The 15529-nt window shown below is 48.3% G+C and overlaps 1 protein-coding gene and 1 pseudogene across 4 annotated transcripts in view; both read right to left on the bottom strand.

Annotated features, from left to right (window-relative positions):
- The window catches only part of LOC134983166 (oocyte zinc finger protein XlCOF22-like), an 84533-nt gene that overhangs the window by 29746 nt on the left and 39258 nt on the right, over positions 1-15529 (bottom strand). For all 4 annotated transcript variants that reach the window (XM_063948927.1, XM_063948925.1, XM_063948928.1 and 1 more), the window contains exons 6-8: positions 9367-9478; positions 8770-8867; positions 8376-8478 (exon numbers count right to left, since the gene is read on the bottom strand). In XM_063948927.1, coding sequence (XP_063804997.1) covers positions 8376-8478; positions 8770-8867; positions 9367-9478 — 313 coding nt within the window. The remainder of the gene's footprint in view (positions 1-8375; positions 8479-8769; positions 8868-9366; positions 9479-15529) is intronic.
- On the bottom strand, positions 7790-7907 carry LOC134983171 (5S ribosomal RNA; annotated as a pseudogene).

Raw genomic sequence — 15529 nt, 5'->3', positions numbered from 1 at the left:
ACGGCAATCCAGCCGACGCATGTGCCTGCTGAATCGTGTTACAGATCCAGCGAGCAATAGTCTGCTTCGAAGCAGGAGCGCCAACCTTGTTGGCTGCATACAGGACAAACAGTGCTTCTGTTTTTCTGACTCTAGCCGTTCTGGCCACGTAAATCTTCAAAGCCCTGACCACATCAAGGGACTTGGAATCCTCCAAGTCTCGTGTAGCCACAGGCACAACAATAGGTTGGTTCATATGAAAATATGACACCACCTTAGGCAAAAATTGAGGACGGGTCCGCAATTCCGCTCTATCCATATAGAAAACAAGATAGGGGCTTTTATGAGACAAAGCTGCCAATTCCGACACTCGCCTAGCCAAGCTAAGGCTAACAACATGACTACTTTCCAAGTGAGATATTTTGATATTTTAACTCCACCATTTTAAGTGGTTCAAACCAGTGCGGTTTAAGGAAACTCAACACCACGTTAAGGTCCCAAGGGGCCACCGGAGGTACAAAAGGATGCTGAATATGCAGCACTCCCTTCACAAAAGTCTGTACTTCTGGGAGAGAAGCCAATTTTTTTGAAAGAAAATGGATAAGGCCGAAATCTGAACCTTAATGGAGCCTAATTTTAGGCCCAAATTCATTCTAATCTGTAGGAAGTGAAGGAAACGGCCCAGATGGAATTCTTCCGTGGGAGCATTCCTGGCCTCACACCAAGAAACATATTTTCACCATATACGGTGATAATGTTTAGCTGCCACTTCCTTCCTAGCCCTTATCAGAGTAGGAAAGACCTCATCCGGCACTTTTCCGCTAGGATCCGGCGTTCAACTGCCATGCCGTCAAACGCAGCTGCGGTAAGTCTTGGAACAGACAGGGCCCCTGTTGCAACAGGTCCTGTCTTAGAGGAAGAGGCCACGGATCTTCTGTGAGCATCTCCTGCAGATCTGGATACCAGGCCCTTCGTGGCCAATCTGGAACCATGAGAATTGTCTGTACTCCTCTTTTCCTTATTATTCTCAACACCTTTGGAATGAGAGGAAGAGGAGGAAACACATAAACCGACTGGAACACCCACGGTGTCACTAGGGCATCCACCGCTACCGCCTGAGGGTCTCTTGACCTGGCGCAATACCTCTGCAGCTTTTTGTTGAGGCGGGACGCCATCATGTCTATCTGGGGCAGTCCCCACTGACTTGCAATCTGTGCGAAGACTTCCTGATGAAGTACCTACTCTCCTGGATGCAGGTCGTGCCTGCTGAGGAAGTCTGCTTCCCAGTTGTTCACTCCCGGAATGAACACTGCTGACAGTGCACTTACATGATTTTCAGCCCAGCGAATTATCCTGGTGGCTTCCGCCAGTGTCACTCTGCTCTTTGTGCTGCCCTGGCGGTTTACATGAGCCACTGCGGTGATGTTGTCTGACTGGATCAGAACTGGTAAGTCGCGAAGCAAGGTTTCTGCTTGACGAAGGGCATTGTATATGGCCCTCAGCTCCAGGACGTTGATGTGAAGACAAGTTTCTTGACTTGACCAAAGACCCTGGAAGTTTCTTCCTTGTGTGACTGCTCCCCAACCTCGGAGGCTCGCGTCCATGGTCACCAGAACCCAGTCCTAGAAGGTGAGCACTCTGCAGCCACCACAGGAGAGATATCCTGGCCCTGGGGGACAGTGTGATCAACTGATGAATCTGTAGATGTGACCCGGACCACTTGTCCAGTAGGTCCCATTGGAAGGTCCTTGCATGGAACCTGCCGAACAGAATGGCCTCATAAGATGCCACCATCTTTCCCAGGACTCGAGTGCAGTGATGCACTGACACCTGTTTTGGTTTCAATAGGTTCCTGACCAGAGTCATGAGTTCTTGAGCCTTTTCCGTTGGAAGATAAACCCTTTTCTGGTCCGTATCCAGAATCATGCCCAAAAAGGTCAGACGAGTCGTAGGAACCAGCTGCGACTTTGGGATATTGAGAATCCAGCGGTGTTGCTGTAACACTCTCAGTGAAAGTGACACGCTGCTCAGCAACTGCTCTCTTGATCTCGCTTTTATGAGGAGATCGTCCAAGTACGGGATAATTGTGACCCCCTGCTTGCGCAGGAGCACCATCATTTCCGCCATTACCTTGGTGAAAATCCTCGGGGCCGTGGAAAGCCCAAACGGCAACGTCTGAAATTGGTAATGACAATCCTGTACTGCAAATCTCAGGTACGCCTGATGAGGTGGATATATTGGAACATGAAGGTATGCATCCTTTATGTCTAGGGATACCATAAAATCCCCCCTTCCAGGCTAGCGATGACCGCTCTGAGGGATTCCATCTTGAACTTGAATCTTTTCAAGTATAGGTTCAGGAATTTTAAATTTAAAATGGGTCTGACCGAACCGTACGGTTTCGGAACTACAAACAGGGTTGAGTAATATCCCCTCCCCTGTTGCAGTAGAGAAACCTTGACCACCACCTGTTGAAGAAACAATTTGTGAATCGCATTTAACACTAACTCCCTCTCTGAGGGAGAAGCTGGCAGGGCCGATTTGAAAAACCGGCGAGGAGGCACCTCTTCAAATTCCAGCTTGTAACCCTGAGAAACAATTTCTACTGCCCAGGGATCCACCTGTGAGTGACCCTAGATGTGGCTGAAAAGTCGAAGACGTGCCCCCACTGGGGCGGACTCCCGTAACGAAGCCCCAGCGTCATGCAGTGGATTTTGTAGAGGCCGGGGAGGACTTCTGTTCCTGGGAACTAGCTGTGTTGCGCAGCTTCTTTCCTCTGCCCTTACCTCTGGCAAGAAAGAACGCACCTCGTACTTTCTTGTTTTTCTGTGACCGAAAGGACTGCATTTGATAATGTGGCGCTTTCTTAGGCTGTGAGGGAATATAAGGCAAAAAATTGGATTTACCAGCTGTAGCTGTGGAAACCAGGTCCGAGAGACCTTCTCCAAACAATTCCTCACCCGTGTAAGGTAAAACCTCGATATGCCTCTGAGTCGGCATCACCTGTCCATTGCCAGGTCCATAGGACTCGTCTAGCAGAAATCGACATAGCATTGATTCTAGAACCCAATAGACCAATGTCTCTTTGAGCATCCCTCATATATAAGACAGCATCTTTTATATGTCCTAGGGTCAATAAGATGGTATCCTTATCCAGGGTTTCAATTTCCGCTGATAAAGTATCCGTCCATGCTGCTACAGCGCTACACACCCAGGCCGACGCAATAGCCGATCTGAGTAAGGTACCCAAATGTGTGTAAATGGACTTCAAGGTAACCTCCTGCTTGCGATCAGCAGGATCCCTGAGGGTAGCCGTATCCTGGGATGGCAGCGCTACCTTCTTGGATAAGCGTGTCAACGCTTTGTCCACCCTAGGGGAGGATTCCCACTGTACCCTGTCCTTTTGCGGGAAAGGATAGGCCATAAGAATCCTTTTGGGAATCTGCAGTTTCCTGTCTGGAGATTCCCAAGCCTTTTCACATAACTCGTTCAGCTCATGTGAGGGAGGAAAGGTTACTTCGGGTTTCTTTTCCTTATACATGTGTACCCTCGTGTCAGGGACAGGGGGTTCCTCTGTGATATGCAAAACATCTTTTATTGCAATAATCATATATCGAAAACATTTAGCCAGTTTTGGCTGTAACTTTGCATCATCATAGTCGACACTGAAGTCAGAATCCGTGTCAGTATCTTTGTCTACTATTTGGGATAGTGGGCGCTTTTGATACCCCGAAGGTCCCTGCGACATAGAGACAGACATGGGTTGACTCCCTGGCTGCTCCCTAGCTTCCGCTTTGTCTAATCTTTTGTGCAATAAATTTACATCAGCACTTAAAACATTCCACATATCCATCCAGTCAGGTGTCGGTGTTGTCGACGGAGACACCACATTCATTTTCTCCTCCTCCTCCCCCGGAAAGCCTTCTACCTCAGACATGTCGACACACGCGTGCCGACACACCACACACTCAGGGAATCCTCTTATCTGGAGACAGTTCCCCCACAAGGCCCTTTGGAGAGACAGAGAGAGAGTATGCCAGCACACACCCAGCGCTATATGACCCAGGAAAAAACACAATATGTTTACCTAGATAGCGCTGTAATCTGTATATTGCGCCAATATGTGCCCCCCCCCCTTCTTTAAAACCCTCTTTCACCGTGGATAAGCATGGGAGAGTCCGGGGAGCTTCCTCTCAGCGCTGTGCTGTGGAGAAAATGGCGCTGGTGAGTGCTGAGGAAGAAGCCCCGCCCCCTCGGCGGCGGGCTTCTGTCCCGCTCAAATATGTAAAAAACCTGGCTGGGGCTCTTTACATATACAGTGCCCAGCTGTATATATCTATTTTTGCCAGAAAATGAGATTTATTGCTGCCCAGGGCGCCCCCCCTGCACCCTTACAGTGTCTGCCTATGTGTGCTGTGTGGGAGCAATGGCGCACAGCTTTACTGCTGTGTGTTACCTCAGTGAAGATCTGAAGTCTTCTGCCGCCTCTGAAGTCTTCTTACTTCTCATACTCACCCGGCTTCTATCTTCCGGCTCTGCGAGGAGGACGGCGGCGCGGATTTGGGACGGACTGTGAAGGCGAGACCTGCGTACCGATACCTCTGGAGCTAATGGTGTCCAGTAGCCTAAGAAGCAGAGCCTTGAAACTCACAGAAGTAGGTCTGCTTCTCTCTCCTCAGATGCACGATGCAGGGAGTCTGTTGCCAGCAGGCTTCCTGAAAATAAAAAAACCTAACAAAATACTTTCTTTCAGGAAACTCAGGAGAGCTCCCTGTAAGGCACCCAGTCTCCTCTGGGCACAGTAGTAAAACTGAGGTCTGGAGGAGGGGCATAGAGGGAGGAGCCAGTCCTGCAGAGCCCGTCTATCCCCATGGTCCTTACGGAGTCCCCAGCATCCTCTAGGACGTAAGAGAAACACCCTCTACACTTCCGTATCCAGGATCATTCCCAGAAATTACAATATCTGGGTTGGTTCCAAATGTGACTTTGGAAAATTCAGAATCCAACGGCGACTCTGGAGCAGTCGCGTTGTTATAACAATGGACTGCAGCAGCTTCTCCTTGGGCGATGCCTTTATCAGGAGATCGTCCAGGTAAGGAATGATGTTCACACCCTACTTGCGGAGTAGTACCATCATTTCCGCCATCACCTTGGTAAACACCCTTGGTGCTGTGGAGAGGCCGAATGGCAGGGCCTGGAACTGGAAATGACAGTCCAGCAATGCGAAGCGAAGATAAGCCTGATGCGGCAGCCAGATCGGAATGTGAAGGTATGCACCCTTGATATCCAGTGATACCAGGAATTCCCCCTTTTTCAGAACGGATATCACCACCCTGAGAGACTCCATCTTGAACTTGAACTCCTTTAGAAAGGGGTTCAATGATTTTAGGTTCAGAATGGGCCTGACCGAACCATCCGGTTTCGGTACCACGAAAAGGTTCGAATAGTAACCTTTGTTCTGCACGTGAGGTGGCACCAGCACAATGACCTGTGCTTACACCAGCTTTTGGACAGCTTCCTGAAGCACTGTGCTGTCCTCCAACAGAGCTGGTACGCCGACTTGAAAAAACGATCAGGAGGGAGACTTTGAAAATCCAGCCTGTATCCCTGAGACACAATATCTACTACCCAGAGATCCAGGCCGGACGATACCCAGACATGACTGAACTGTCTGAGTCTCGTTCCCACAGGCCCCACTTCCGGGGCATGCAGTCCACCGTCATGCGGAGGACTTTGGGGTACTTGAAGTAGGCTTTTGTTCCTGGGAACCTGCGGTGGCAGGTTTCTTGGACTTAACCTTACCTCCCCTAAAGAAGGTATTGGAAGACCTGGCATTTCTAGGCTTGTTAGGCCGAAAGGACTGCTGCGCAGCTGAAGAGAAGGATTTCTTTGGAGCCGCGTCGGCTGACCACTGGCGGAGCCACAGTCCCCAACGAGCTGAAACAGACATGGAAGAAATTCCCACAGCCATGGAACCCAGACCTTTCATGGATTCTACCATAAAACCTGCAGAATCATGAATGTTGCATAATACAATGCAACGTCATCCCTATCCATAGTACCCAAATCCTCAATTAAGGTAGCCGACCACTTCACTATTGCCTTTGCAATCCATGCACTAGCAATAGTAGGACGTAATATGGCCCCTGAAGCAGAGTACATTGATTTTAGTGTGTTATCAATTTTTCTATCTGCCGGCTCCTTTAAGGCGGTAGATCCCTTAACAGGTAAAACCACCTTTTTTGAGAGTCTGGATACAGATGCATCAACAATCGGCGGGTTTTCCCACCTTTTCCTATCCTCCTCATGGAAAGGAAAAGCCACCAGAATCCTCTTAGGGACCTGAAACTTCTTTTCAGGGTTTTCCCATGCTTTTTCAAATATAGCATTCATCTCTTTAGATGCAGGGAAGGTTAGCGAGGCTTTCTTATTTTTAGTGAAAAAAGCCTCCTCAACCTGCTCAGGCGTGGTATCATTAACATTCAACACATCCCTGACAGCCTCTATCAATAATTGCACCCTTCTTGCAAGAGATGCGGACCCCCGCAACACATCCCAGTCACCGTCTGTGGTGTCAGAATCGGTATCCGTGTCGTCTTGTGTGACACAAGCGCACATTTATGGGGGTATATAGCGGGAAGTCCTGAGGTACCAGACACAGGTCATACTGCCATAGAGCTCTGTAATACCTGGGTTGCAGATTCATTACTAGCAACCCTGTCAGAAATCTGAGAAATCCAAGTTTGATAGAGGAAAACCACTCTGGTTCCCTTGCTGGTATCTGTGCTAAACCAGTGCTATCCTGATTACATGGAATGGGATCATCCTGGGAGGATAAATTCTCAGCAGCATATGACACAGTGACTAACTCACCACTTCCTTCAGCTCTGTAAGGGGTCGGCGGCATGCTGCTGGGGTGAGCGGTTCCCCTCTGGCGAAGACCGATCAGACCCCTCTGTTCCCCCCTTAGTCCCACGCTGCAGGCAGGCTGTTGCCAACAGCCTCCTGTAAAATAAAAAAACCTCTAAAATAAAACTTTACCAATAAAGCTCAGGAGAGCTCCCCTAGCTGTGATCGGCTCCTCCGGGTACATTTTCTAAACTGAGTCTGGTAGGAGGGGCATAGAGGAAGGAGCCAGCCCACAATCTCAAACTCTTAAAGTGTCAATGGCTCCTGGTGGACCCGTCATTACCCCATGGTACTAATGTGGACCCCAGCATCCTCTAGGACGTAAGAGAAAAGATAAATGGTGTAGTCTGTGTTCATCTAGTGTTACTAGATTCTTAATCCGCAGACTATTGGTCACCAGACGGGAACTGGTGAGGATATGCCATCAACCTCCTATACCACAGTGAAGGGAAAGTAGCATGTATATGCAGAAACCTTGTGAAAGTATCTTGTACACAATTCCTGGGCAGATACACAAGGTAAAAAGAACCTTTGCTGCCTTTAGTCTTCAATAATCACACTCTACCCGCAAATAGCAGAAGTGTAATTGTTTAGGCTTTTTATTCAAAATGGCATTTAATAGAATGCTCAAAATTATATAGTGCATTAAGGATTCATCTGTTCAATGATAAATTGCCCTGCAATAATACCTGAATTTCGTACAAGTGTTCAAATAATACAATGAGAGGACTTTCCGCCAAAATTATAGCAACAAATCATGATAATTTATGCAGTATAAATAGCAGTTTGGTATAAGCTCTGTCTTTATTACGAGTTTGATCAAAAGAAAGGGTATAAAGAGAGAAAGTCTGAAAATCTCTCAAATAAAACGTGGAATTTCTTACTTCTGCTTTCCAACTTATATTTACTGCACCTGGTATTCTCAGGGGGCCTCCCACCCTGTACTGACCAGGCCTAACACGGATTTGCTTCCAAGATCGGATGAGATTGGGCGTGTCCAGTGAAGTGTGGCAGTAATCTGCTGGATGAGAGGGTACTTACTCCACCAGATGAGAGAAAGCGGAGGGGGGACGGGGTGCTTCTGCTTTCAAAAATCTTGTGCATGTATATCTCTATTACCTGGGCATTGCAGAGATTCTTAGTTGTATGAGAGAGCACACGGATGTGAAGAACAAAAGAGAATAGGAGAGGCAGTTGAAGATCCACCATGCTGCCTCTACTTTTAAAATAGCATTTTAATTACCTACCGGTAAATCCTTTTCTCGTAGCCCGTAGAGGATGCTGAGGTCCATATTAGTACCATGGGGTATAGACAGGTCCATCAGGAGCCATTGGCACTTTAAGAGTTTAGCAGTGTGGGCTGGCTCCTCCCTCCCAGATATTTTGTCCCAATTAGTCTGTACTGACAGAGGAGGTTGTAGGATACAAGATTACTGCAGCGACAGAACAAGGAGAATACGTAACTCTAATTAGAGATTATTACTCACCTGTGCTGATATCTGTAAGGATTTCCTCCTCCTCAAACTGCTGATCACTCTTCTCTTCTTCCTCTTTTATATCTTCTACTTTAAGACCAGACAAGTATTCCCCCTAAATGAACCATAATCAATAAGACTACAAATAATGTCCTATTTCTTTAATTAGGATTAAATAGAAGAATATCAGTCTATAAGGCACACACAGGCTTAAGACTGACAATTGGAGAATGTTGCTCATGAGGGAACGGATTGGTTGCAATTAAGGAACGTGACTATGAACTTTCACATTCTATACTCTGTATGTTTTTAACGCAAGGGGATAGATGTCTTTGCTTATTGCATGAAGGCGCACACATCGTCACTAGAGATCATACAATGAAGTCACTGATATATTGGCATTTACCTGATCCTCCTGTGGGATACTGTGAAATTCCTCTGTATGATCCGGTGAATGAAGAGGCTGGGGACATCTCTCTGGGGTATTTCTGTTACTGGACCAATCTGTAGGAGACACACAGTCACTGATCACACTGTACATAGAGAGTGTGAGGAGGAGACTGGTCAGATCTCTGGGCTGGAAACACACAGTGACATGATGTGAGGGGGAGAGGAGTATAATAGGGGCTGATGGCTCCTGATGTATGAGATACATCAGAGATTGTGGGGAGGAGACTGGTCAGATCTCTGGGCTGGTAACACACAGTGACATGATGTGAGGGGGAGAGGAGTATAATAGGGGCTGATGGCTCCTGATGTATGAGATACACCAGAGAGTGTGTGGGGAGGATACTGGTCAGATCTCTGGGCTGGTAACATACAGTGACATGATGTGAGGGGGTGAGCAGGAGTATAATACGGACTGATGGCTGCTGACTTCCCCACTGGGCAGATACTTTGTCCTCATTAGTCTGTAGTGACAGAGGAGGGTGTAGGATAAGAGATTGTTGTAGTGACAGAACAAGGAGAATATGTGACTCTGTACTTAGTGATTATTACTCACCTGTGCCTATACCTGTAGGGATTTCCTCCTCCTTACACGGCTGATCACCCATCACATACGTCTCTTCTTCCTCTTTTATATCTTCTGCTTTAATAATAATTAGATCTTTCACCTAAAATTGTAAATATCACAATGTAACAACTCCTGAGTTATAGAACAGAGATCATACACGGGAATATCAGTGTATAATACTATCAGTCAACCCAGCTTCTGTACAGATGATATATTGCGGAGTCCCACTGGTACCTAGGGGATATGAGGTAAGTACCCAGTATTTTACATTATAGTGACCAGACTGCACTGGCAAACTCACAGTATAGATCCGGACTGAAATTGGTATAAATGCGCAATTCATTGTTATAGCGAATTAGAGAAAACAGAGGAATGGAATAAAGTGCTTAAAGTGAACACATCAACATGTAAAATAGCACACGTGGGACGCACATACAAGGCAGAACTGTGGGAAGTGGTCTTGGAGATCTAGGCGTATATATTCACGAATCTATTTTTTTTTTTTTGTGTATGTGTATTTTACTTTAATTTTGGCCTTTAGTGAATCTCCAAATTGCAAACATAAAACCAAATCCCATTTAAAATCAAATATGGGTAAAAACGAGATTTATGGTAAGAACTTACCATTGTTAAATCTCTTTCTGCGGGGTACTCTGGGCTCCACAAGGAAGTAACATTGGGGTGTAGAGTAGGATCTTGATCCGAGGCACCAACAGGCTCAAAGCTTTAGACTGTTCCCAAGATGCACAGCGCCGCCTCCTCTATAACCCCGCCTCCATGCCAGTGAGCTCAGTTTAGTTAACCAGCCCAATGCAGTAACAGGTACCAGAGACGACAACCGCTCGTAGCCAATTACACCACACACTCACCGCAGGAGAGGGTGTCAGCGGCTATGCCAATACCAACCCAAAAAAGCTAAGTGCGTCAGGGTGGGCGCCTTGTGGAGCCCAGTGTACCTCGCAGAAAAAGATTTAACAACGGTAAGTTCTTACCATAAATCTCATTTTCTGCTGCGGGGTACACTGGGCTCCACAAGGAAATAACAACATCGGGGATGTCCTAAAGCAGTTCCTTATGGGAGGGGACGCACTGTACCGGGTACAAGAACCCGGCGTCCAAAGGAAGCATCCTGGGAAGCGGCAGTATCAAAAGGCATAGAACCTAATAAACTTGTTCCTCGAGGACCACGTAGCCGCCTTACACAATTGTTTAAGGGTTGCACCACGGTGGGCCGCCCAAGAAGATCCAACCGACCGAGTAGAATGGGCTTTGATGGTAGCAGGAACCGAACTACCAGCCTGTACATAAGCATGTGCAATCACCATTCTAATCCATCTGGCCAATGTCTGCTTAGAAGCAGGCCAGCCACATTTGTGAAAACCAAACAACACAAAAAGACAAAATCGGATTTCCTAATGGAGGAAGTTCTCTTCACATAGATACGGAGAGCCCGTACAACATCCAAAGACCGCTCTTTGGAAGACAACTCAGGAGAATTAAAGGCCGGAACCACAATCTCCTGGTTAAGGTGGAAAGAAGACACCACCTTAAGTAATGAACCTGGGCGTGTCCGAAGAACCGCCCGGTCATGGTGAAAAATCAAGTAGGGGGACTTATAGGATAAGGCACCCAAGTCCGAGACCCTTCTAGCTGAAGCAATAGCCAGCAAAACCAACACCTTAAGGGAAAGCCACTTACGGTCAGCAGAGGTAAGAGGCTCAAACTGAGACTCTTATAGGGCCTCCAAAACCACCAACAGATCCCAAGGGGCCACAGGTGGCACATAAGGAGGCTGAATCCGCAACACACCCTGAGTGAAGGTATGGACATCAGGCAGGGTAGCAATCTATCTCTGAAACCAAACCGACAAGGCCGAGATGTGAACCTTGAGGGAGGCCAGACGCAGGCCTAAATCCAGGCCTTGTTGTGGAAAGGCCAATAGTTTGGCCGTACTAAACTTGAAAACGTCATGATTGTGAGACGCACACCAAGTAAAGTAAGCATTCCAGACCCTATGGTATATCCGAGCAGAAGCCGGCTTACGGGCCTTCAACATAGTTTGAACGACCGCCTCAGAAAAACCCTTGGCCCTCAGGACGGAAGCTTCAAGAGCCATGCCGTCAAAGCCAGACGGGCCAAATCCTGGTAAACACAAGGGCCCTGAACGAGGAGGTCTGGTCGTTGTGGAAGTAGAAGGGAACTATCCAACGAGAGGCCCTGTAGATCGGAGAACCAGTGAGGCCTGGGCCATGCTGGAGCGACTAGAAGTAGGTTTCCTCCTTCTTGCTTGAACTTCCGTATTACTGTGGGCAGGAGTGACACCGGAGGGATCACATACGGCAGCCGAAAGTCCCACGGGATTGACAGAGCATCCACGAACACTGCTTAAGGATCCCTTGTCCTTGCTCCGAAGACCGGAACCTTGCGATTGTGTCGAGACATCATCAGATCCACATCTGGGAGACCCCACTTGTCCACGAGAGGTCGAAACATCTCCGGATGTAGGCTCCATTCTCCGGTGTGCACGTCCTGACGACTGAGATATAGTCTGCCTCCCAGTTCAAAATGCCCAGAATGAACACTGCTGATATGGCTGGCAGATGGCGTTCTGCCCACTGAAGAATCCCTGATGCTTCCTTCATTGCCATGTGGCTTCCAGTGACGCCCTGATGATTGACGTACGCCACCATGGTGGCGTTGTCCGATTGTACTTGAACAGGTCTGTTCTTTCTCAGATGCTGGGCTATTGTCAACGCATTGAACATTGCCCGCAGTTCCAGAATGTTTATCGGGAGTAGAGATGCATCCTCGGTCCACCGACCCTGGAGAAAGTGTTGTTCCAACACCGCGCACCAACCTCTCAGACTGGCATCCGTCATCAGCAGGACCCAGTTGGATATCCAGAAGGGACGACCCCTGCTCAATCGTTGGTCCTGAAGCCACCAGCTCAGTGACAGACAGACCTCCGGAGATAAGGAGATCATGTGAGATCTGATTCGGTGAGGCAGGCCGTTCCCACTTGGACAGAATCAACTTCTGCAGAGGGCGAGAATGGAATTGAGCATACTTCACCATGTCGAAAGCCGACACCATGAGACCTAGCACTTGAATCGCTGAATGAATCGACACTTGCGGACGGGATAAGAAGCATAGGATCTTGTCCTGCAGCTTCAGGACTTTCTCCTGAGACAGGAACAACCGCTGGTTGTGGGTGTCCAATACCGCCACCAGGTGTACCATGCTCCGAGCCGGAACCAGGGAGGACTTCTTCCAGTTGATCAGCCATCCGTGGGCTTTCATGCACTGGATAGTCAAATTGAGATGACACAGGAGAAGTTCTGGGGAACTCGCCAGGATCAACAAATCGTCTAGGTATGGTAGTATTCTGACCCCATGACTGCCATAACCTTGGTGAAGACTCGCGGAGCCATTGTCAAACCAAAAGGGAACGCCCGAAATTGGTAATGAAGGTTGCCCACTGCAAACCGCAGGTACTGCTGATGAGATACTGCAATAGCAATATGTAGGTAGGCATCCTGTATGTCCAGGGAGACCATATAGTCCCCAGGCTCCATAGCCAGAACAATAGAGCGCAGCGTTTCCATACGGAACTTGGAAATTCGCACATGCTTGTTCAAGGACTTCAGATTGAGAATGGGCCGTGAGGACCCATTCGGTTTCGGGACAAGAAACAGCGGTGAATAGAACCCCCGCCCCTCTGAGTCAGAGGCACCTGTACCACCACTCTTGTGGACAGAAGGGAACGTACCACAGAGTGCAACGTGTTTGCTTTTGCCGGATCCAGAGGCACATCTGTTAGGCAAAATCGATGAGGGGGGCGATTCTTGAAGGGTATGGCGTAACCTCGAGCAACGACTTCCCTCACCCAGGTATCCAAAGTGGCCTTCAACCATTCATGGGTAAAACCTAGAAGTCGGCCCCCCACCCTGGGATCCCCCAGGGGGAGGCCCGCCCCGTCATGCTGCCGGCTTACCAGTTTTTGAAGCTGGCTGACGGGCGGCCCAAGTACGCTTTGGTCTGGGCTTGGCAGGCCTGGAACTACGGGCTTGCTTTGGGTACGCCTGACCTTTTGTTTTACCAGGAGTACGAAAGGGCCAAGGGAAAGTACTTTTAGCCTTCTGTGCAGAAGGAGCCGTACTAGGTAGGCAGGCTGTTTTAGCAGTAGCCAGGTCAGCCACAATCTTATTGAGGTATTCTCCAAACAGAATGTCTCCCTTGAAAGGAAGAACCTCCAGGGTTTTTCTGGAATCCAAATCCACCGACCAGGATCTCAACCAAAGGATACGTCTGTCCAAAACGGACGCAGTAGCAGCCTTGGCCGCGAGCACCCCGGCATCGGAAGCCACCTCCTTAAGGTACAGAGAAGCTGTGGCAATATATGAGAGACATTGTCGAGCATGCTCAGAAGCATCAGAAGGCAGTTCCGCCTTGAGTGCCTGAGCCCACGCCTCAACAGCCCAAGTCGCTGCAATAGTTGGCCTTTGAACAGCCCCAGACAGGGTATAAATCGCTTTTAAACAGCCCTCCACCCGACAATCCATCGGTTCCTTCAGAAAGGTGACGGTAGTTACTGGCAGGGCAGAGAAAACAACCAAACGCACAACATGAGAATCTACAGGCGGAGGGGTTTCCCAATTTTTACACACCTCCGCAGAGAGAGGATAGCGAGCCAACAGTCTCTTATTCGGTGTAAACTTTGTCCCCGGATTTTCCCAGGATTCCTGATGTATGTTTAGAGTAGGGTAGAACCTGCTTAACCACCTTCGTACGCTTAAACCTATCAGGTTTCTTGGAGACATTCTCAGGCTCAGAATCATCAGCTACCTGAAGAATGAGCCGTATCGCCTCAATCAAATCCGAGACATCCACGGACGATTTCCCCTCCCCATCTGAAACATCAGTGTCAGAGGGGTCAGTATAAGCACCGTCCTCTTCGGAAGACATGTCAGTTAAGGCCGTGGATCGGGAGGAGGTAATGGCCCTTTTAGAAGACAACTTAGTCTTCTGCGGGCGAGAGTGACCCTTAAATTTGGACATGGATCGGTTCAAATGCCGTAACTGAGTGGAAAGCTGATCCGCCCATGGCCGGTTCACAGCGGGGACCATAATCTGTGGTAGGGGCACAGGTGGTCCCACAGGGGGGCGTAAATTTAGTTACAAGCGTGTTTAATAACGTGGAAAATGTAGCCCAAGGCAGTTCTTGTGATGCCCAGAGTGCTACCGACCCACTGGGGGGCAAGGAAGCCCCTGAACCTGAACTCTCAGCTGCTAAATTATCCTCCATTCCGTCAGTGGCCTCACTACCACGCAGTGTGGGAGAGGCCCCAACGTCGCTGCCACGTGTAGCAGACATAACAATGCGCACAGTAATGGGCAACCGGGTACAAAAACTTATTTTAGTTTTTTATTTATAGCAGCGCTATACCTAGTAGGAACTCTCAGAGGAACAGCCGAAGCTGGCACAGACCGAGGGTTCAATAGGAATAGAATATATGGTGACTATATTTCACAAGAAAGAATACTCCAGTAGCATATCTTGTGAAATATTATCTGAAAAAATAAGATTTTACTTACCGATAAATCTATTTCTCGTAGTCCGTAGTGGATGCTGGGGACTCCGTCAGGACCATGGGGAATAGCGGGCTCCGCAGGAGACAGGGCACATCTAAAAAGCCTTTTAGGTCACATGGTGTGTACTGGCTCCTCCCCCTATGACCCTCCTCCAAGCCTCAGTTAGGTACTGTGCCCGGACGAGCGTACACAATAAGGAAGGATCTTGAATCCCGGGTAAGACTCATACCAGCCACACCAATCACACCGCACAACTTGTGATCTGAACCCAGTTAACAGTATGATAACAAAACGAAGTAGCCTCTAAAAAGATGGCTCACAACAATAGTAATAACCCGATTTTTGTAACAATAACTATGTACAAACATTGCAGACAATCCGCACTTGGGATGGGCGCCCAGCATCCACTACGGACTACGAGAAATAGATTTATCGGTAAGTAAAATCTTATTTTCTCTAACGTCCTAGTGGATGCTGGGGACTCCGTCAGGACCATGGGGATTATACCAAAGCTCCCAAACGGGCGGGAGAGTGCGGATGACTCTGCAGCACCGAATGA

This window comes from Pseudophryne corroboree (assembly GCF_028390025.1).
Source record: "Pseudophryne corroboree isolate aPseCor3 chromosome 3 unlocalized genomic scaffold, aPseCor3.hap2 SUPER_3_unloc_1, whole genome shotgun sequence".
NCBI lineage: Eukaryota > Metazoa > Chordata > Amphibia > Anura > Myobatrachidae > Pseudophryne > Pseudophryne corroboree.
This window is presented reverse-complemented; position numbering and strand designations above follow the sequence as displayed.